The 24,058-nt window shown below is 42.4% G+C and overlaps 1 protein-coding gene across 1 annotated transcript; it reads right to left on the bottom strand.

The window, feature by feature from the left end:
* Nucleotides 1-1,744: 1,744 nt before the first annotated feature.
* LOC142856966 (interleukin-36 gamma-like) lies at nt 1,745-23,639 on the bottom strand. The gene is made up of 6 exons (XM_075984594.1): nt 23,562-23,639; nt 23,359-23,405; nt 6,301-6,353; nt 5,713-5,820; nt 4,774-4,913; nt 1,745-1,954 (listed from the first exon to the last, which is right to left on the bottom strand). Exons 1-6 carry the CDS (start codon nt 23,637-23,639, stop codon nt 1,745-1,747), a joined length of 636 nt encoding a protein of 211 aa, XP_075840709.1.
* Nucleotides 23,640-24,058: the final 419 nt, after the last annotated feature.

The following is a 24,058-nucleotide window of genomic DNA, read 5'->3' as shown; positions in this document are numbered from 1 at the left end:
GCCTTGTCCACGGGAGCCCTGCTTGCTCTCGGTACAAGTTATGGAGCACCCTGGCTGCCCTCCTGTCTTCCACTTCGAGGCACCGCATCCCTCAGATCTGGCACTGCAGCACCCTGCCCAGCAGGGGTACAGCACCCTCCACTTCTTCTGGAGGTGGCAGAGGTGATGGTGTTGCAGTCTCCAGGGCAGGCGCCAGGGGTATCAGGGGCTGTTGTGCTCTCTAAGATCCTTGTTGCTTTGCCTAGTCCTCCCTCATCCAGAGCATCATCCTCCACCTTGTCTTGTTCCTGCTCCTTCTTCCTCTGGGCTGTCACTGAAAGGATTCTAACTCTCCAGATAACACTCCAGCTTCTTCTTACACTGTGTTTCATAATGGCTCAACTCCAGCAGACAGAAATTTGAAGTCCCCAAATCAAGAATGCCATTATTTTCAGTTATAGTACTCAATGTTAGTGCCATTCTCTGCATTTCTTACCCACTCCACATTCCTTCCTGACCTCATTCATAAAATAAAAATGCAGGAGAAAATGTTGCCATTTAAACATTTATCCATGGACTGGAGAGATGGATCAGTGGTTGAGAGCATGCATAGCTCTTGCAGAGGTTCTGCATTAGGTCCCCAGTATCTATATCACACATCTCACAACCTCCTGTAATGCCCAGTTCTAGGGAATTCAACAGCCTCATCTGGCCTTCAATAGTACCTGCATTCACGAGCACACACACACACACACACACACACACACACACACACACACACACAAATAATAAAGTAAATTATCCAAATCCTAAAGCAGGCAAAAAGACCATCCTGGGCCACTGTGTAAGAGGCTCTCCTAGTCTCACTGTTGGAAGGTACAACTCCCCATGACTCATGCTTACTCCCATTGCTCCCATGTGTATCTCTGTGCATGGAAGCAAGCTGAAGGGGGGGAAATGAACTGAAGAAGAGGAAGCACCTTAGGGAGGCAGGACTAGGGTGGGATACCAATGCTTTAACCGCAGATGTGCCTTGTAATGGAAGGAATATTAAAACATGTATGGAAGTCTAAAGTAATAAGAGTTGATGTTTTATTGACATGAACTATTACTCATACACATTGTTCTCAGTGCTCATCTCTACCGGGATGATTCAGAAAAGGGTTGCCCAAGCCGAGTTACTTGATCTAACTGTTTATTAGTCACCAGGCTGCATCCTCGCTCTTCATGGAGCAACCACTGTACCCCAATATAGTTGTCATAGCCCTAAACATGTTTTTAAGGCTACTCATTCACCCAGGAATCTAATCCCTTTGCTGGTGTGTCCAGCTCCACACAGCATTCTGCTGCTAAAGGATCAAAGCAATTGGCTGCCACAGTGAACGTTACTGTGAAGCCTCTGCTACTCAAACACAAGGATTTGATATTCCAAGTGTGTAAAACCTGGTATGAGTTAGGTCAATGGTTTGGACACAAGAATGTCACCACTCACAGGCCATTCCAGGTTTTCTACACCGTGTTTTAGGGACAGCACCCTACCTCTCAGGCATGATGCCTTGGGGGCTTGGACCACTGCAGCCTTAGAGAACAGCCTTACACGGCTCCCATCCCACCTATTTTGGAGTACACATCTTGCTTTATTGCTCCTTCATCTATGAAGTGAGATAATGCTGGTCCTGCTCACCTCTCAGTATGAAAACACCACAGATCAAATAAAAGTTTTAAGACAAAGACTTCCAGCCAACCCCCTACCTCTATGCTGAGTTCAAGGCCCTATGTCTAAATTGAAGTTAATGTTGTAGTATTTCCCCTGTTCTGACGTGAGGAAGATGGGCTCGCCACTCTTGGAGGATGCGATGAAGTTGCCAGGGAAAGCCACTGACTCAAAGGTGGACGTTCTGCCCGTCTGGGTATGGTAAAATAGGAAGGGCTTCTTGGGCTCAGGATGGTTGTACAAATCCAAAATCTCCTCCTCCTGCATGTGAGAGAGAATACACATAAGCAAAATAGAAGCTGCTTCTGATAGGCAAAGCTATTTTTGCAGAACCAATATCTATTCCCGAGCTCAAGGAAGCCTCTCTTACAACAGAACAAGAAAAGACATTTTAAGGGTTACGAATTTAGCTCAGTGGTAGAGCATGTCTAGCAAGTGCAAGGCCTTCGGTTTAGTCTCTAATAATGCGCCCCCTCTACAAAAAGAAAAAGAAAGATGCAGAAAGGGAAAGGAAAGGAAGGGAGGCAGATGAACATGCGGCAACTCTCCCTGCCTCTCACTATCTCTGTTCTGTGTTTTCTCCTTCACTAGCAAACACCCTCTGCCTTTGGCATTTCTACCCACCAACCACGAATGCTTCTCAGACTTTCCCAGACTATCCTGACATTTGGCTCAGCAGAGATTGGCTGACTGTCAAACAGGGGAGCCTTTGTATTTCTGGCCTCCCACCCCACTTCTGTCATCGCCACTTCCAGTTTCCAACTCCCCGAGGAAGCCTGGATGAGGTCTCCTAACCACCTACTGACCAGACACATCTCGTCCATACCTGTCCTTCCTACCTGAGGATGACTAGACATGGCTTCTCTCCACTCCCTCATCCATGGACATCCTTCTAGCCGGCCTTCGCGCTCTCTCATGCAGCACCCACTTTTGTTTTCTCTGCTCAATCATTTTTATCTCTATATTTGCTTTCATCTTAAAAAACATAGGCACGGCACTGAAGGACAGACACACGCTGAGAGTAATCGTTGATGATTTCACCACTGCGTCAACACTGCAACACTGCTTACACACCCAAAGCAGTGACAATGTCTCTGGATGACATCATCTTAGGAGACCACTGTGCATGAAATCCACACCCAAACCAACGTCACGTGTCACATAACTGTATTCTAGTGACCCAACACCTCTGTCAGTTCTTACTTTACAGAAAACCCCTCGCGATAGCTGCCAATAGTTGCCGTCTGGTTTATCTCTTTAAACTCATTCTGTGTAAGCAAGATTTAACCCCCCAACGCTATCTCATTAAAGATCCCCTAAAATCCATACATTATCAATGACTGTGATCAAAAATCCAACAGAAGAGAGACCTAGAAAAAAGCAGGACAGAGCTCAGAACGCAATCACATTTACTCTGTCCACAATCTTGTTGTTGATACTTAGAATGTTTTCAGAATCTACCCCCACCCACTCCATACCATCCCAGAGCCATCGACTCCCACCTAACTCCCCATAAAGCCTCCCGAGGCCTTCCCCTCTTCCCCCCTCTCTGATCAACCTGCGGTCAGAGTGATCTACTTTAGATCTCAGTTATTTTGGGTCACCCTGCTCAAGGCATCCCAGGTTTCTCCTTTCACTTGGGTGGGTGGCCAGGTCCTGGCAGAGGTCTGGTCTCAGTTCACTGCTACACACCTGTCTACACTGGCCCAGGGGCCAACCCTCACCTGCTGACTTCCCAGCCTCCTGCTCACTCCAAGAATTCCTCCTACACAATGACACCTACCAAACTATTTACACCGGGGCCTGACTCCACTCCTGTTTCTGCTACTCCCAGGCTCAGCCCTGATCTGATTTTGTTTTGCTTTGTTTTTTTGGTGGAACTCATTTGTTTTGCTTTGTTTTCCCTAGGATATGTGACAAGTGTACTATTATATCTAAAATTTGTATGTCTCCTCTTCTTCTATAATCTAGGCTGGACAAGCTCAGAGCCCTTTGTCATTCTGTTTAAAGATATCCCATGTAGTCACGTGATATGATTAAATTTCTGCATATTTTGCTACGCTAAATTGTATTGAGTTGAATTAGCCTAATTAAAGGGAGGTTTATGGAGAGCATCCATATAAATGAAATTACATTTATGTATCTATATTTCTATGTGTGTATATAATGAATACAACCAACTTGACAGCTTAGGAATTGGAAGAGCAAAGACGAACCTTTTAGAAAAGGTTAAGGAAGGCTCATTTAGCAGGCAAACCAAGACAAAAGCATCATTATAAACTGGCTGAGAAGTTCTAGAAGGCAAGGCCAATGTGGAAATGAATGAACAGTGGGGGGACAGAAAGCATGGCAGTTACATAGGACAGTAGACAGTACTAGGGCGAGGCCTCTTAACTGGTGACTAGGAATTGTAAAATGAGAAATCCAGGAGAATTAGGGGAAGGGCACACGTGAAGGCACAATGACAGAGGACATCTTACAATTTAAGAAAGACTAAAACCCTCAACTACAGAAGGGCAGATAAATTGAAGTCTTTTACATGTCTGTTTTTTTTTTATGTTGTTCCAGGGGAGAAAGAGTTTATTTGGCTTAAAATAGCAAGCTATAGCCCATGGCTTCTGGTAAGTCAAGGCAGGGCTTGGTCTTCCCACAGTTGACAATGAAGGTAGACGGCTACAGGTTATGCCCATATTTTAAAAGGGGCTAAACCCAAACATGCTTAGGAAAAGAAAATTCTTTGTTAATTCTGAAATTTGATATCCTGCCAAACAAACCATGTCAAGATACACGAGTTTTTCTTCAACACCAGAAAGGGAACCAAGCGGGGAGGGGGAGAGGGGACGAAGTGGGGGAAGGAAAAAGGACGTGTGTGATGTGCAACAACAGAACGGAAGCTGGTGGAGAGTTAGAGGTGAGGTTAAAGGAGGGAGTTGGGATGTTGAGGGTCCACTAACAACACGCTTTGCTTAAACACTGCCACATGCAACCTAATGCTTTCTATGCTAACTTAAAAATGAAAATTATAAAAAAAGAAATGCAGGCTTTTTTTTATCTTTATGTTATTTTTCTGGGTCACCGACCTTGAGCTGCAAAGTGGGCTGTCCATCAACTTCCTCACAAAACAGGCATTTGTCTGGATTCTGGATTCCCATATAAATGGGAATCCCTTTGCCTTGCTCCAGAGACTCTGGATACTTGCATGGGAGGACCGTGATGGTGACTGTATGGATAAGAAGATAACAATTTCCTTCTGAGGCTGGGAAGAAGAGAGCTCTAATTGTTCTGATTTAGCAGAGCAGCATTTGTCAAGCGAGGCCAGAGGACGCTTGATGAGGGTAACCCCTGCTACCCAGACTAACTAAGTGGTCATCCACCCACTCACCCATCCATCCTGACAGGCAAGCCCTGTCCTAGCTATTGGGGCCTGCACAGAGTTAAGCAGATGGTAGGATTGAGATGTTCACACCTGTGCTTAAACACCTGGAAGCCGTAGCTCCTACCCTACGCCGTATCTCTGGCCCTTGGAGAGCTGTGACCATTAGCCTAATGGGATGTTGAAATTTACCTTTCTGTATTTCCAGCTCATTTCATCCTTTTAGGATGCCTTCATGTATATAGACATATATCTTCCCCTTCCATAGGACAGATCTGTTGGTGACTGTGTTACTCTAGTCTGGTACAAACCTCTCCCTGACTTCTCTTTCAAGGCAGGAGTAAAATTCTGCCCCTTCCAGGGAAGCCCCATGGAAAGTTAAGTTCGGTTTTGATGCATAATTAGACATATTTTGGAGGTACACAAAGTATTGGTTTAATGCACGTCTATGCCATACATCAATGAGGAAACCAGAAACTCGGTATATCCTTCATCTCATATATTTAGCATTTATTTCTGGTCAAACACTCAAGAAGCTCTCTTCTGACTACTGTTAACTGTGGTCATCCTGCTATATGATAGGGTACCGACACTTTCTTTAACAGAGACTGTGTAAGGAGCAAAGCAGTGACAGGTGACCACTGACCTGGGGCTATGTTGCTACTCCATGGAACCACCACAAGGCCCTGACCACGAAAGATCCACACCTGCTGCTCCAGGTCAGAAACCCTCCCAGACTGAGGAGTGCTTCTGGCTGTTGGAATGAAAACAAATGATAGGCATGAAGATTCAGTCTCAAGAATAGGAGGAAAATGAACTAAACCTAGGGGCCTTTCTGTAATGAAGATTTGCATCCAGGAGTTTACATCCCTAAACTGGCAGCCTTCATGTAGCCCATCAATCTGGACTTTCTTTGCAGTAAATCCATGGTAAGCAAAGGCCACTAAGGATTACTGTTCTAAGAGGACAAACAATTAAGACAGTGTGACAAGTAATTCTACACTTCCTATGTGTTGAGACCCAGCTGCTTGGCCTGATGCTGTGAGCCGTAGCTAGAGCAGTGGCTAAGCAGTGGTCTCCACCCTGCAGAAAATGAAGGCCTAGTGGCATATGGGCACCTTGCTATGTGCCAAGAGCCATATCTGAGGGATAGGATGGAATTCTGGGGTGCCCAGAGGACATATATGAGGATGCAAATTCTCCAGCGCTCTAATGTCCCATTCCCAGTTATCACCTCCAAATATGTCATTTCCTTGATTGTTTGCCATAGTAAGCTTGTCCTGGTACCTGAGGAAGGAAGAGACATCAGGAGGAAAGATAAGCTTCAGGAGACATTTCCAAGACTTTTCAAAACCCTGAATCCCCGGGCTCTCATTCAGGATAGAACCGAAGTGAATAACCAGACACGATGCTCTAGTCAGAAGAGCTAAGCCACCTCCTGCAACCAAACCTCAAGGCACTGGAGACAGAAGAGCCAGCGAAATTCTCCTCTACCCCCAAATCTCAATAACATTATCTCCCTACAGATCTCAAGGCCATAAACAACATTTGGCCTTAAACATTCCCCCAGTGCCCAATTCCTTGTACATCTCTCCGCCGGAGGCTTTTCCCCTTCACTGCCAACTCTTTCTGCCTAAGGCAAGAGAGAGCTTCACGTTGGGCGGTTTGGCAAGAATCCCAGCAATTCAGAAGAGAAAGACAGAGGTTCACACATAGAGTAGGGCCCAGAGTCATGGTTAGATTTTTTTTTCCCATTCACTAAGCCCTAAGGAACAGAAAGCCTTGGAGTCTAAAGTTTTGTAGGTATGGACTGTACCTGCCAAGAAGATGCTTTATGGAAAGTCCAAGAGACCAAGTCACAGCTGGGACAGCTCCCAGGTGCCGTGATGAGCTTTGACGGAGCCTGTGTCATTTATCTAGGTGAGTGCAGGAGGCTCCAGACTCTTTTGTGGGGTGTGGCAACATGGAAGATACCCAGTTCCTCCTGCCAGAGTCTTGCTCCTGGGAGTCTCAGGTGAAGAAATCACAGAATAATCATGAGTGTGACTTGTCTGAGCTCCTTTAGAAACATGAGGAGCCCAGCCTCATAGGTCAGTCACCAGGAAACAGAGGTCATGACAAACCTTAGATTTCTCAAAAGGGAGTGACTGTAGGGTTTTCCCAGAGCTCAGGTGACCTCACCCGTCACTTTGGGGTTAGGCTGCAAATTCAAGAAACACAAAAGACAGGGTTGGCTCCTGGCATCCGGACCTTCAAATATTTACTTTCTGCCTGGTTCTCTTTCTGGCATTTGAGGAATGTGCTCCTCTGTTACCTTGGAAGACAGTGTAAAAATGAATTGAGAATCACTCTTATCCAAAATCAGGTTCGGTGACTGTCACTTCCCAAGTCCCTTCCATTAACGCTTCAGTCAAAATGTCTCTTCCTTGAGATGCTCATCACAAAACAGCATTGTAAAGGTACCATTTGCCCAAATCCCTGAGTGTTCTGTTTCAGTCAGAACCCAATCTGGGAAACAGAACCTGCTCTAGGATTTTAAATGGAGAAAGCCAAAGACAAGAAATTGGGCTTACTCCTACAGAAAGGTTCATGGAGGCTAAAGAATAAAAAGAATTGTGGTACTGTATATAGTAACAATGTGGTAATGAAAGGAAAAAAATAACCAGGAGCTCAAATGAAGGCTCTTGGGGTAATGCCTTGGGAAGTGGGAAACCCTGCACCAAACTGATGCCCTTAAGAAGAGTATGCAAAGAACACACCAATTGGTTGCCCAGTACCAGATGGTCAGTACTGAGAACAAGCATACAAGCAACATTATATGAATTTAACAGGTTATATTTAGGAATATATATGTACATAAAACAACAAATTATGAAAAAAGAGGACAAGAATTTGAAGAAGAGCAGGGAGGGATAGATGGGAAAGTTTGGAGAGAGAAAAGGGAAGGGAGAAATGTTGTAATTTTAATTTCCAAAAACCTAAAAAGAATATGCCATCTTGTGGATGCACGGTCCATGGAGGTAGAGGGGGGAAGGTCAGCTAGCAGATACTCCTAGGAAAATATTTTCAGGCATTTAAAAGTCTCTGAATATACCTTGAATTCTCCATGGCTAGAAGAAGATTGTAAGATCCTGTGTAGTCTGGTGATGTGTCTCTTTAATTTCAGCCTTTGGCTCCACTTGCTTTTGACTCATCCTCAGCTTCCTAGCCTTTAGGGATACAGCCCTTCCCAAGTGGCCATCCTTGAGTCACTGGTCCAAACTTCAGTGCGGATCTCAAAGGACAGAGACATTAGAGGAAACGGGAGTGTGGAAACCTAGATCTGGTGCTATAAAAACATTTCAGACTGGGGAGGTGAGGAGTAGAAAAGAAACAGGTCATCAGTGAGAGTGATCATACAGTGAGAGAGGACACCCAGAAGGACGGAGGAGTCAATCTGATACTTTCATAACAACTAATTCTCAGGTGAACTAACTGGGGTCTCTCAAGAACTATGTCAATCTATGTTAAATTAATCTAATATTATGCTAATAGAGTAAAATATTATATTAGTTATGTTAATCTCCTCTGAGGTTGGAACACCCAGTGACATAATCCCTTTTCTCTAGGCTCCTTTCACATGGTTTAATATGCTTTTAGTATGACTACATTGGGAACCAGTCTTCCATAAACACCATGGGGCATACTCAAGCCATATCTAAACCATACCAGGAGTGATGATGATAAAGAGGAGGAGCAGAAAACAACTCTTGAAGAGCAGCTACTGAGAAAGTCATCCAGCAGTCTTATCTCAGAAATGAAATGGATAGATATTGTGAATATAAGGTCCCCTAGCATCACTTGAGATGATTACCAATATTGATACTAGCTGTTGGACCATGAGTATGTTGTTTTAAAATGAGGCCACCTTAAGAGATGTGGCAGGCTGAGAGGGATCTAGTTATACCTCCCTGAAGCCCTGGTCCTAATTCTTCTATTCTATAGGTACAGTAGCTATGTCAATATCAAGGGTCCCTCTCCCATCTCTGCGGCTTCAAGTGAGCACAACCTTACTGTCCTGCTCAAGACAGAAGTGCCCTAAGTTATTCTAGAATGTTAGATCACAGATCCTCTCATTGCCAAGTTGTTATTTTTCCCCGGAAACTCAAGCCACATCCTCCCCAGTTTCCTCTACCCTGCCTCTCTCTCCCTGCCTCTTTACAGAGAACTGATAAGCAAAGTTTACTATGGCCTTGCAGTCTTCCCCCTTGTTGCCCATGGCAACTGTGAGCAAACCCAAGTTAACCTTGAAGTATAATTTTACATTTATCCAGTACCCTCCAGCCTCTGACTAGCTGGCTGGCTAGATCAGGCTAGGTCACACAGTAAGTAATCTTCCCTCCCACTCTTGGAAACCTAAAGGACAGAGAAGTTCCCTTTGTGTTATGGAATTGAAGGATCTGCTTCTCCTTTCAGGGACTCCTGATAGTCGCCTATAACAATAGCGCTGTGTATTCCTAGGCATTCAGGGGACTGGAAGAGGATCCCCTTCAGAACCTATGTCAGGCTGTCTTCCCAGACGCAGGTCTTCCTTGGGCCCAAAGGCTCGCTTTCCCACTTCGAACTGTGATGATGTCACTTCTTCATCTCAAGAGTGGCTCCTCTCGGCTTTCTTTCTATGAGCTGTTACGATGTCCTTGGTTATTTCTGAGAGCTAAAACACACAGCAGAATTTTGCTGCTAAAATAATCCAGTTGCCAGTGCTTCCTATTAATATTTTGGCATCATCTAGAATAGTAACAACAATGGCTTTAAGTGTGCTATGGAGCTGAATCCTGGTAAGTATACACATGGCTAAATGTCTTAGGTATGGAAATAGTTTCAAGATAATTATTAGTCCAGATCCTAATTTTCAGACTCTAAGAAGCTACTATACTATCCATTGGCTTTTTTCCTTTCCTTTCCTCTTCCTTTTTTTTTTTTTGTGTGTGGAGAGAGAGTTAGATAGAGAGGATAGTAATTAGTCCTACAGACTGATTCACCTTATTAGATTGAGGAAAGATCAAAGGAAACTGGGAGGGTGAGAGTTCTTCCGTATCATGAGAATATGTAGATACTTTATAGGTATCATTACGTAATCTGCACTCATATAATCAGGTTGACAATCAAAACTAAAACGTCAGGGATCCTGCAACAATAAAGGCCATTTGACCCTTTCCCAACACTCATCAACTATACAGAAGGGCCAGTGGAACACTAGAGTCTCAAAATCACGTACAGAATTCTCCACTGACACATGCAGAGGACCCAATCCACTGTTGCTTGTAATCTGTCAAGAGCAATCTACAAAAATGCCTAGCATTTTGGTCAGGGTCTGCCACTGTAAAGGATAGAGCCATCAGGGCAACAGGTGTACACCATGAACCACAGAGACCACTGAGGGGTCACTTGCACTCTAATAGACTTGAGGAAGTGTCATGGAAATTTCTGGGGCAGCCTCTGGTGTAGCCCCTGTAAATAAAGCAATAGTATGGATGTCCATGTTGAAAGGCTTCTGCTCTGTCAAGCAGCCCGACCCTGTGGCCCAAGACCTGCTTCTGTCACATCTTTCTGAAGCTGGTCTCCATGAAACCCGCATTCTATGATGTGAGCCAACACGCTATTTAACTTCATCCCTCCCTTGCGTGAAAGTGAAGGGCAAATTTACAAAAGCAACCCCTGAACTACTCAACAAAATAGCAGAAGTAAATAGAAGTATCGAAAGAATTCTTGTCAAAGAATGGAACCATATAGGACTGCCATGAAGATGTTTCTCATAATTCATGGCAGCTAGGGATGATTGTGCAGTTCTGGGCAAGTGGAAAACTAAAGCAACGCAAAGCACTAATTAGAACAGAACACACAACATCACTTAAAAAAATAGTTAGATGCCTAACATTTAAAGTTTTTGGATAAAAAGCCAATGGCAGAGAATTCCTAGCCATTACCCAATGGTCTGCCTCCTAAAAACTGCCAATGAAAATCTGAGACATTAGGTGCCATCAAAATGCTCAAATTTCAGAGAAAATGTGGACCAAAGACACCATGAAAGAAAACCAAAAAGACAAGATACTCAGGAAAAATTATTTACAACACACCAAAGAAAAGAAGCAACTCATACCCAAAGATTTTGGTTACTATTTGCTAACTGGTAGGAAAAGTTAGATTTAAAAGCATTTTACCAGATATGAACTACAAATATTCAATAAACACAAGTAATTATAATTACCTACAATAGTTATTAGCAATATACAAATTAAAGCAATAAATGAGGTTTCCACTCACCAGGAAGTCACTAATTACAAAAACAATACTCAATGGTGTGAGGAAACCGAGTCTGTGGCTGTTTCTCCATGTATCGTGTGTGAATCAGCATAGGCAATTTATGGGAGACGAATTACAGAAGGTATTAAAATTTCAATGCGTGTGCCCTTGCCTTGGTAATTCTGCTAACAAGAATGTATTGTTTTGGGGGATTCCAGCTCCAAGAGCTGGAAAAGCCATACTGAAGAACCTAACACCATCGAAACCTCCTTAAGTTTTAGTGGAAAACTGGAGCTTGCTCTTACAGCACATTTGAAAGCAGGTTCCATGTTTGGAATGCCAACTAGCAATTCCCGACCCAACCCTCTTAGCAAGGATCTTTCCTTCTACTTTCTTGGCTGCCACCATCACTAAAAAAGTATTCATGCAAGAAACACAGCAGTGGTGTTGATCATCTGCTAGGTACCTGTAAGGACTCTCAGTGCTCTTAATTTTCATGGGAAAATAATTCTATAACACACTTTTCATTATTGCAGCCGGATCACCCGTACACCGGCCCCCACAAGGCTTCAGCGTTTTATTAATACCAAGTGCTACCTGCACTGGTTAGTTTTGAAACAAATCAGTTACTTGGGAAAAAGGAACCTCAGCTGAGGAATTGGCTCCATCAGACTGGCCTGTGGGTAAGCCCATGGGAACATTTTCTAGATTGATAAGGGAAGGCTCAGCCCACTGGGTGCCGTGCCACTCCTGGGTAGGTAGTCCTGGGTCGGAGTTGTATAAGAAAGCAAATTGAACAAGCCAAGGGAAGGAATCTAGTAAGGCTTCATTCCTCTATGGTCTCTGCTTCAGTTCCTGCCTCTAGTTCCTGCCCCCATCTAACTACCAGAAAAGGGCTCAGATGAAAACTGAGGCTAACAAGAATTTTAGGGTTAAAACGGCCAAGTCAGGATGAGAAACAAAGAGCTCGCAGCTGTGCATGAGACAACCAAACTATAAATAAGAGGAAAGATGGATCTCTTGGCTGCAGTCAGAAGTCCCAGTGGCCCCTGGCTGCTTATTCAGCTAACTGTAACAGAGTAAGTAAAGATGGGTTCTAAGAAAGGCTTCGCTTATTTCAGAAAAAAGACCTCGGACTATGTTGCAGAAAGGTATTAACTAGGAACCACTACAACTACTTCTGTAGCTGTGAGAACAAGAGGGAGTTCAGTATAATTATTGAGACACCTGCAAGGTCAGAAGTAACAAGGCCAGCAAAAGACTCACAAAGCCAAGGTCAGGTACGGACAAAGGCGGGGGTTCAACTACTCCTGTGTAGGCTTGCATGATCAACTCCAGGTGGACCAGCAGAGCATGCCTCAAGTGTGTGCATCCTCTATTGGCTCAGCCATGACAGTCCAGGGAACTAATCAATGTCACAGCGATAGCCTCAGCCTAAGCCCAGTTTCTGCCATTGACAGACAAAACCCCCAGATAAGGAAGATCAATTTTTTTTTCTTGTCGGGTACCCCTTCAAATACTTGAGTGTTTTGCCTTTCCTTAATTTCTTATTTTTTCCTTACTATCTCTTAATTAAGCTTACTTCTGCTTTGCTTATTCATACAAGTGCCCTTGCATCATTGGCATGAACAAATGAACTCAGGGGCCACTTTCCCCGGTCAGTCTTCGGTGACTGAGTGTCTGGTACCCTAGGTCCTTGGGCTAAGCACACACAAAAACAAACCTGCAGCAGTTCCTTTGATGTTTTCAATATTTTTTATGTAAATAAAATATTTGGGCTAAAGAATAAAGTAATAAATGGGGCAGTCAGATTGAAACTGAGCTATTCTGTGATGTAGATGTTGACTGGTAATTTTAATTTTTTCTTGTTTTACATGAAAATAATGGTGGCTTGGGAATCTGAGACTTTCTAGCTTCAATCAAAAGCTATGCATAATACTGACTGCAAAATAAGCATGTTTAATACAGTAAAATCTATTTACATGCCAAACTCATAGAAAACTTTACATTTTAGAGAATTAATTCGTTTTTGGTTGTAGTTTGTTTTTTGTTTTTGTTCTGTTGTTGTTTTTTGAGAGAGGGTTTCTCTGTGAAGCTCTGGTTGTCCTGGAACTCATTCTGTGGACCAGGTTGGCCTTCAACTCACAGAAATCTGCTTGTCTCTGCCTCTCAAGAGCTGGGACTAAAGTAATGTACCACCATGCCCATATGAGAATTAATTCTTTAACAGTTACTATCTTTAAAAATATTTTATCCCAAGTCCCCAAAAATAATTGATAAGCCCCAAATTTGTTAACAAATTAACTTTAATCCACAATTAAATTTCAAGGATATTGCCAAAATATAAGAAAAACAAGAATTTAGGCATAGCTTAGTGCTAGAGAGCTTGCCTAGCCTCACCTACATTTCTCAGTTCTTATCCCAAAGCACTACCCAGGAACTGAGTTGCACTACTAATCGGTTCTGCTGTCTTCCTGCTTATTTAAAAGAGAATCAACATACAGGTTAAAGAAACACTCTCCCATTATTTCTAATGCAAAGATTTTTTTTTTAAGTTAGAAGTAAATGTTGAAAGCTAGCAAGTGTTTTTTTTTTGTGTCGAGTGCAATAGCATTATAATTTTAATTGTTAATTAATGTAGCAATTTTTCTAGTGAACTTTTTTGTTCATAGGGTAAACCTTTTGTGACAAGAAATATTTTAATACATTGTTATATTTTAAGAGTTATGGATATTTTGTTCATTTGTTTTCAGATTTTGGGACTTTTTCATTAGCAACCAAAGATGGTATGATACCACATTGCCTGCTAATATCATCATTCTTTTCTGGTTCTAAAATAAAAAGCTTAACTGTCCTCATGCATCTGATAACTTTTCACCCAGAATAACTTGGTTACGGCAGGAATTAATTGTTCCTCAAAAATCTGGTAAGATCAGTCCATAAAATGTCCCTTCTCCAGTACTTTTGGGGAAAAGAGATCCTAGAATGTTCTTCCGTTTTCCTGCTGTGTTGACTGGTTTCTTCTATTTAGAATAGGTTTATTCTATTCTATTTAGGAGAATATTTATTTCAGTATAGCTTCTGTTTTTCTAATTTCTTTGTTGTTTCTGTGGTATTGCCATTCCTCTGATGTAAAACACAGTGGCTTCTTGATGACACTTATCTTTCCTGCACTGAAGACTGACGCTGATGAGGGTTCCACAAAAGTTTGTCGGGCGACTATTTAAAGCAACAAATGATAGGTGTTTTGACCCTCTTTTGCTTAAAAAAATGGCTGAGCCGAGTCATGTTTCTTTCCACTGACTAGACTGGAGGTGTAGCTAAATGGTAGAATAGCTGTGGACCACATCAAGACTTGTTCAAAACGTTAGAAAAGTGCCAAATAATGTAAAAGGGAAATGAGAGTAGAGAAAGCGAAAGGAAATTTAAAAATAACGAACATTAACTCTTTTTAGTTTTGTATAACGCTTAAATGAAAGGAATACTTTTTTCTATGGAAGGATAATTGTATCAGACTCTTTATGGGCTTTATTCTGTTGTTCCTTAGTTTGTTTTTTAGAGATGGGTTTCTCTGTGTAGCTCTAGCTGCCTCTGTAGACCCTGCTGTCCTGGAATCAGAGATCCACCTGCCTCTGCCTCCTGGGATTAAAGTGTGTCCACCATGGCTGACCGACTTTTGTGGGTTTTACCAAGACATGATTCATCTGCATAGGTGTGGGAAACGTTGCATACTCCAGAAAGTCTGTTAGTCATTATGAAAGGACTTTGGGTGCTGTGTTGGGAGGACAAGCTCCCCTTGCTGAATGAGTCATACATCTCCCTGAGGGGCAGAGCCGCCGCTTTACTTGGGGTGCGTCACCTACTCCACACCATTGCTGATCTCACTGCTTTGCCTCCCAACGTTCCACTTCAGCAAACAAGGACAGACAAGCCAAAAGCAAGACACCCACCCTTCAGCTCTGCTTCTGCTGTTGCATGCCATAACGTGCTCTAGAAATTGCTTTCTTTGACTCTGGCTTGATTTAAATAGGGCTTGCCCACCGCTAATTGTATAAACCTCCAATTGTCAATGATTTCAAAATGCAGAGACTCAACTCTCAATAAGGTCACTTTGGTTTTAGTTTTTATCAGCAGAGGTAAAGGGTCATGATGGAAATCCCTGGCTGCAGGACTGGGGAGGCGGTTTAGTTGGCAAAGTGTTGTGCCAGCATGTGGACCTGAGTTCCTATCCTTAGCATCCACATTAAAAAAATTTTTTTAGGTCTTGTGGGATGCATCTGTAACCCCAGAAACTCATGGGGCTAAGATAGGAGGATCCCTGGGGCTTGCTGATCAGTTACTGATTGGCGAGCTCTGGGTTCAGGGAGAGACCCTGTCTCTAAAAATAAGGTTGAAAAGTGACGAAGAAAGACACTTGAAAACCTCTCACTCTGTATGTACACAAATAACAACTGTGTTCAAGGAACACAAAAAGAACACGAATAAATGCCATCATGGAGGCTGCAAACACACAAACGTGCAAATGAAATAAAGAAAAAAAAAGATGTAAAAATACAATTTAATAAAGAGAGAGAATTTAGGAAGAAAAGTCAAACCGAAATAAAACTTGAAGTGAAAAATGTACTGAGGCAAACAGAAGCTCATTGGAGACCTCACCAATAGAATGGATCGAGGAGAAAGCACACATTGCTCTATATGCCATGGTTGTGAAGCTCAGTGCTTTTGTGTGATGCATCAAGTAAACAAACAATTAAAAGTGAAGAATGGAACTAGACCAGTGGTTATCAAACTGTGGGTTGTGGCCTCTTGGGGGTTGAATGACCCTTTCACAGAGGACACCTAAGATCATCAGAAAACGCAGATATTTACATCACATTCATAACAGTAGCAAAATTACAGTTATGTAGTAGTGATGGAAATAATTTTGTGGTCAGGGGTCACCACAACATGAAGACTTGTATTAAAGCATCACAGCATTAGGAAGGTTGAGAACCTCTAAACTAGACAGAGAGCTCTCAAAAGATGAAATAAAAATGACTGAGAAACACTTTTGTAAAATATTCATCATCCTTAGCCACCAGGGAAATGCAAAGCAAAACTACTTGGAGATTTTACCTTACCCTCGTCCGAATGGCAAAGTTGTTGTTGTTGTTGTTAAAGACAACAAATGCAGGTGAGGACGTGGGGAAATGGGGAACACTTGTTCACTAATACCCAGGAAGACAAACTTCACATGTTCTTGAGCACATGTAGATACTATCTTTGAGTTTAGATATCTGTGATTAATCTGCATAACCATGGATCTCATGGAGCTATGGAAGAGTCACTGGGGAGAATCTTTAAGAGAGGGTAGAGGGGATGGAGAGATGGCTCAGCAGTTAAGAGCACTGTCTGCTCTTCCAATTCCCAGCAACCACACGGTGGCTCACAAACACCTGTAATGAGATCTGGCGCCCTCTTCTGACCTTCAGGCACACATGCACTCAGAACATTTATATAATAAATAAATAAATCTTAAAAAAAACAAGAGAGGGAAGACAAGATGCAGGTGGTATAAATATAGTCAATCAGGGAATAATGGGACAAGAAGGATTAGGTGGGGTTGGGGATACAAGTGCAGGGTGGAGAAGGAAGAAGGGAGAAAGGTAACTAACACTAAAGACCTTTGGAAAAGCTGTATTGAAACCTACTACTGTAGAAACATCCTACAATATACTCATATATACATGTAAAAGAGTTTAAGTGAAGTTACTCTGTAACAGGGGTGGGGGGAATGACAATGCCCTTCCTAGATGTCATAGGCTAATAAAGATCCCAGTACCAGGAATGGGCTACGATTGTGGAGCTGTTGATCAGTGAGATAGTGACTCCTGCTCTTGGTTACTATGGTGATTTGAATGACAAATGTTCCCCATAGGCGTAAGTCTTTCAATACTATGTCCCCGGGAGTAATGAGTCTACTTAGAGATTGTCAATTATCTGCTTTTCCTTCCAACATTCTTACAACAAATTGCTGGTCTTTCCACATTAAACACTGCCAAGATTTGAGCATTTGTAAGTTAATTCCCAATATAATAGTATTAAGCAGTAGTATCTTTGGGAGCTAATTAGGTGAATGGGATTAGTGTCCTGATAAAGGGGCTTGAAGATGCAGCACAGCGGTTGTCCCTTTTACAAGCATTCAATCCTATGAAGCCAAGAGTAAGCACTCACCAGACCCCAACTCTGTTGGACTTCCCAGCCTCTAGAGTTATGGGAAATATCTAGTAGGGTTAAATTACTCAGCCGAGGCATTTTTTTTTTTTATAGCAGTAAAGGAGTGGTTGCCTTTACTGACTTCCCAGTAATCAGCTCACGTGACAGCTACTCAACGTTGACACTTTGAGCCACCGCATCTTCGTTAGGCATAGTCAAAACAGATCCTGTCTGAGAAACAGGGAAGTGTGGATCAGGGAAGAGCGCACCTCAGTTTAGTCATTCTCCTGATTGAATTTACAAATGACAGGCAACTGGACAGGCAAAGTTATCACTAGGAACTGGAAACATTGAGGGCATTCCAGTCCACTGTATTCAAGTATTCAGATCCACAACCCAAGAAAGCTGCTGCCACAAGGTGGCGCTGAACTCCTGCAAGGGAGAAGATGAATGTATGTTTAACACACAGGAGAGAGGTGGGGGGGGGGATGTGCAATTATGCCAACATTTTTACTTTTATCGTTGTTTTGTAGATTTCACATCATGCATTCTGATCCCACTTACCTCCCTGTCCCCTTGAATCCACTCTCTGCTCTTATAACCAACCCAAAACAAAACCAAATTAGAAAAAATAACATGCAAAACAGAGAACTAAAACAAAAAGAAAGAAAAAGAAAGACAAATCATGTTGTGGAAGTTGTAGTGTGGCCCCGTGAGTCACACAATTTATCTTTTAGTCCATACATCTTTACTTGTAAGTGTTCTTTGCTGAGTCATTGGCCTGGTTCGAGGCCCCTGATTTCTGCTGCATCACTGATAATGGGCTCTCACTGGGCCTCCTCCTGAATATCCTGTTATTGTCCTGGGTCATGGATATCCTGCTGTTTTGGACCTATAAGGTTTGTCCCCTTCACATGCTCCAACAGTCCATAAATTTGGTGGATGTTGATGTGGGCCAAGTCTTCCATAGTCTGAATTCAAGTATCTATAGTTCTTCCTTTGTCTCTCAAGCACTTATGAAAAGACTGTCCAATGCTGCCTCTCCTTCTCTCCTTTTCAATAGATGGGTTAGGGATTCCCAGAGTAGGATACAGACAATTGATACCTCCTAATAATTAATAATTCCTGAGGGTTGGTAGCTGTTTCCAAAGTCTTCTCTAAGACACTTGTCTGTGTGTATGTGTGTGTTTATGCATGTGAGTGTGTGTGTGACAGTCTGTGTGTTCTGTGTATGTGGTTTAACAGCTGTTCTAGTAACTAGTTGTCTCAAATATTTTACAGTGTTGACCTTTATACCTTTTCATGAAAAATAATCCCATTTTTATATGGCATATCCTGGTCATGTGATATATGGATTATAGTCCTTTCTTTTTTGGAGGCGGCTAATAGGATATCATCCACATAAGAAATAATATAAGCCTGAAAGGAAGACTGCTTCACAGGCCTTAAAGCCTTTCCTATGTAGTATTTATACATAGTAGGGAAGTTTGTCATATCCTGAGGTAATGCAGGCCATTGATATCGGAACTGAGGTTCTTTATGATTGAGTGGAAGAACAGAAAAGGCAAGATGCACCTTATTATCAGGATGAATATGTATAGTATAGAATCAATTCTTTGAATCCAAAACTCTTAATAGCTAATCTTTACGAAGAGCTGTGGGTGTAAGGAAACCAGACTGTAAGGCTCCTATTTGCCACATGGTGGCACTAATACTATGTAAGTCAATCAACAGTCTCCATTTGCCAGATTTTAATTACAAAAATGGGAGAAGAGGGGGTCCTATGTGTCCATTCGCTAACTGCTGTCCAACTAACTGGTGAAGAGCCTTTGACTTTTCTTTAGAGAGGGACCATTGAGGTGACCACAGAGGCTCACTGGATTTCCTTCTAATTTTTAGAGATAGTATTTTTTTCAGTGACCCCCCCCCCAATGAAAAACCCAATCTATGTTTACGATTCTGTCCTTGTGGGAATATAGATTTAGGGACCCCCTGCAACTCTTTCTAATGCTTTCCCTTTTGGTTCCCCATTCTGTGAAGACCAGGCAGCATTAAAGGGAGGGATACAGATTTCTGAATTCATCTATTGTAGAAAGTCTCTTCCCCAGAGATTAAATGGACCATGAGTAACAAGTCTGTAAGACTGCCGTTCTGTCTTCTGGACTTCTGTGATGTCATTCTGTAAGACCACCGTTCTGTCTTCTGGACTTCTGTGACGTCATTCTGTAAGACTGCCGTTCTGTCTTCTGGACTTCTGTGATGTCATTCTGTAAGACTGCCGTTCTGTCTTCTGGACTTCTGTGATGTCATTCTGTAAGACTGCCGTTCTGTCTTCTGGACTTCTGTGATGTCATTCTGTACCACTTTGTTCAGCCTTCCTAGAGCTCCCAACCCTATTGAGGTTGGATTCACCTCCATAACAGGCCAGTGCGGGGGCATTCTTGCAGTTTATGCTCCAAGGGTTAAGAAGGGTTACCTGAGTATAGTTCCCATGAATTCAAGCTGTGTACAATCACAAGGGAAAAACACATGTGACAAAAACATGTTTTTCCTCAGGGGCATATAAAGGATAGTCTAGACATTTAATAGATTAATAACAGCAAGCAATATTGAGTAAAACTCATCTGGGAGGAGCACAAAACCCACTCCAAGAACAACTTTGTGTTTTGAAGAAACTGAGGTCATTAGACTCCTTCTTGTCTTACTGCTTGGCATGTTCTCACAAGCACTCAGAATTGTTCTCACATAACTCCGTGTTCTGATATGCCGCCCTGATGAAGATTCCTGGAAAGAGTAGAATTAACTGGTTTTTATGATCTGAATTTGGGATGTCCTCTACAGGTTCATATATTGAGGGCTTAGATACAAGCTTTGAAGAAGTTACTAGGCCCTAATGGCTCTGATCAGTGGTCTAATCCCTTGCGAAATTTAGAACACGATACATTATTTGAACATGTTGGAACTATGAGGTAGGTCCTACATAGAGGAAATAGATCACTAAAAAAACATATTTTGTCCTAGCCACTCCCCTTTCTCTGCTTCTGTAGGTAGTAGTTTTCCTGTCCTGATCACGTGCTCCTCAGCCTGGTAGCTGCTTCCAAATTACCACACAGACACTAATAATGCAGGCTTGTTACTAGCTAACAGTTACATTTAAATTGACCCATTTCTTTTAATCTATGTATTGCCACGTGGCTTGTGGTTTTACCTGTCCTTCAGCATGTCTTGCTTCCAGGGTGGCTGGTTGGCGTCCCTCTGACTCCACCCTTCTCCTTGTTCTCAGTTTGGCTTGCCTGCCTAACTTCCTGCCTTGCTACTGGCCTGTCAGTTTTTAAATTAACCAATGAGAGTAATGAAGAGTCCGAACATACAGAAATGTAGGTTCCAAAAACAGAAATGCAGAAATATAGAAATCTAAAGTTGTAAACCCAAACACATTTTGGTAAAAATAAATAAATAAAGCTGTCAGCCAGTGTTCACCTTTAACAAACACTTTCTTGCCTTTAGAGTAGACACCCTGAGAGCCACTGTGTACAGAGATGAACTTTTAGCAATTGTCTCCTGCCTCCCAGCTTCCCAGCTAGGCAGGTACTGGGACAAAGGTTAGCTTCTAACTATTGCCTCTGTGAGACCCTCTGCTTGTATTCCCTTACTTTTCAGCTGTCTCCCTACACCCTTTGTGCCTCTACTCTCTGCCTTGCATTCTGTCAGGGAAAATGAAAAGCCGCTGTGTCAGTCACAGGCATTTGCAAACATCCTAAGTTAACATCCTATAACCAAAAGTTGTAAAACTTAAAACGTAATGTGACTTTAAGCCTGATCTCAAGGTTGTAAAAGCTCTTTGATCCACACCTGGTGCTTGATTTTACTATAAAACGAGGCCCCGCACCAACCCCCATTGCCACAGGTATACAAGCCTATCTGGCTGCAATCACAGCCAGCACTTTAACAGCTACAGCTTTGTGTGCCTCATGGTGATCTATTTTCTTTTTCTGGACTAAAGTTTGCTTCTGGTTTAATAGACTTTGGTGGTCTGTCCCTCATCACTGGGCGACGATGCTCGGACCCAACAGTAATACACATTCACAGTGTGCAGAAGGATTATCCCACAACAGCTTCCTGTCCGTTTAGTGAGTATTCCCATGACTGTGAGGCTCAGCTTCACCAGACCCCTGGATCGGCAGTGAAATCTCTGAAACTATAAGTTAAATTTAATTTTTACTCCTTTAAATCACATCAGGATTTTGTTACAGTTAGAAAAAGTTAACAAAAAATTCCAGCTGACCTAACAGAAATATATCCACACCTAGAAATATATCCAAAGAAAAGAGTATTAGTCTGTCAAAGAAATAGTCCTCAGATTCATTGCAAAAAAAATTTATAACAGCTGGAATAACTCCAAGTGTCATAGTCGACTTCCTGTGGCCCGCTTATCAAGATGTGGACAGCACCATGTCTACCTGCATGCCACTATATTGCATCATGATGATAATGGACTAAACCTCTGGAAATGTAAGCCACCCCAACTGAATCTTTTCTTTATAAAACTTGCCACTATCATGGTGTCTCTTCCCAGCAATCAAAACCCTAACTAAGATAGAAGTTGGTATCAGAGACTGTGATGGGCCAGTTGAACCATGCATTTGGAGGGATTTGGGTTTAGTACTGTGGGTTTGAAAGGCAGTGGGATGCTTTCAGTACTGCTTCAAGGACCATACTAGTTGGCATGTGGAAGACAGTGGTGCTAAGAGTTATTTGAACTATGAGGGGGCTCACTCAAGAGGTTTCAGAGGAGAAGAATTTTAGTATGTTGCCTACAAATAATTCTTGTGGTATGTTAGTGTAGAAAGTGGCTGCTTTTTGCTTTTTGTCCAAAGAGTCTGCCTGAGGCTAAAGTGAAGAGTATTGAATTAATTTCTTGGCAGAGGAAATCTCAAAATAGCCTAGTATAGGCTCTGTCATGTGGTTCTTAGTGGTAACTCTAATGATGATATATAATGAACTTTCCCTCCTTCCCCCTAATCCTTCTATAATCCCTCCTCGCTCTCTTTCAAATTCACATCTTGTTTTTGTTAATTGTTTTTACATACATTTAGGTGTATGTTTATATTCTAAATACAACCTGATCAGTCTGTATAATGTTACTTGTAGTTTGCCTAAGGCTTCTGAACAAGAGTGCAGCTCCTCTCCATGGGGCCTCTTGGCTTTCTTTGTGGGACTGCAGCTGGATGCCAACAGTAAGCATTCCAGACACGTGGAAGAAGAGTAGAAGCTATCCATCCGCCGAGAATGGGGCCCATTTTGCCATAGCCTCTTGATCAGTCCCAGAGTCTGTACTGATACAATAGGAGGGCACACTGAACATCTTTCAGAAGAAGTGTCAAGGAATTTGCATTTATTTTTATTCTATTGTAGTCTTTTGGGTACAAATTATATTCCCTCCTATGAAAATGCCTTCTTTCCTCCACGCTGCCTCCCCAAATCCCATTCAATAATGAAAATGTTTGCAAAATGCATATACAATAGTGTGTCAAGTCCGTTTTTGTGTCTTTGTTCCTTTCAGCCTAAGCAAGTACAATTACTGGAAGCAGTTTTACATTATTACTCTATGACCAGTTTGATTGGGGGAAACAATATACATTTACATTTCTTTTCAAGATAGCGTTGAGTCGCTTGTGAACCTTCTGTGCACAGGCACCAACCTTTCTTGGAGGACATGTTCTTACATCTTCCTGGAGCCTTACAGTTCTGCTAAATGTCGCACCACTTTGTAACACATTGCTTTTCCTTTAGCTTTCTGTAGACCTTTCCTCACTCTTCCGTCATTCCTACCAGCTTTACTGTGGTCTTCTTATCTTCTACCTGCAATGCAGAACCAGAGCCAATATTTATTCATCAGCTACTGTGGCATTCTGTCCTAGTACCAAATTCTTTTCTGGCTTCTGGGACAAACTAGCCCAAAGATTCGTACCTTATTCCATGCATAATTCTGTGACTGAGGCAGAATTTAAGGCTCACCTGAGCTGGTTTATTAGGTTCCATGCAGCTCACCAGGATGACTGGGCTGGTTAGTTGAGGCTGATAAGAATCAGACATCGGGGACTGTCAATAATGTGGGTCTTGACATGCAGCGAGGCAGCTTTAGACTTCCTACACCCACACGACTGTGTTATAAGAAGTATGCCAAGGGAATAGAAGCAAAAGACACCATTTTTATTGCTGGAAAGAGGTTGGAAATGGCTCCAATATTCCCACTGCTTGTTATTGGTGATCAGCAATCACAGAGCCAGAGGAGGGGATCTCACCCAACGAGCAGAAAAACATCAAGGACTTTACAATCATCTTCAAGGTGACAAGCCAATGAAACAATGAGATGATAATTATAACCACAACATCATATCTATCCACTCCCATTCTATGACTCCCAGTGAAGCAATAGTCTCTGGGATTATTGCATCCAAAGATACTCCAGAGCTTCCAGCATCTTCTCAGAGCTACCGAAAAGCACATCTGTG

The sequence above is a fragment of the Microtus pennsylvanicus genome, chromosome 9, assembly GCF_037038515.1.
Source record: "Microtus pennsylvanicus isolate mMicPen1 chromosome 9, mMicPen1.hap1, whole genome shotgun sequence".
NCBI classification, from domain to species: Eukaryota; Metazoa; Chordata; class Mammalia; order Rodentia; family Cricetidae; genus Microtus; species Microtus pennsylvanicus.
This window is presented reverse-complemented; position numbering and strand designations above follow the sequence as displayed.

Coding starts and splice junctions, on each gene's coding strand:
- LOC142856966 (XM_075984594.1), bottom strand. CDS start 23,639: ATGTCTGATTCTTATCAGCCTCAACTAACCAGCCCAGTCATCCTGGTG. Junction 23,406..23,561: donor AACCTAATAAACCAGCTCAG/GTGAGCCTTAAA, acceptor TCTGCATTGCAG/GTAGAAGATAAGAAGACCAC. Junction 6,354..23,358: donor CTGGTAGGAATGACGGAAGA/GTGAGGAAAGGT, acceptor TTCCTTCCTCAG/GTACCAGGACAAGCTTACTA.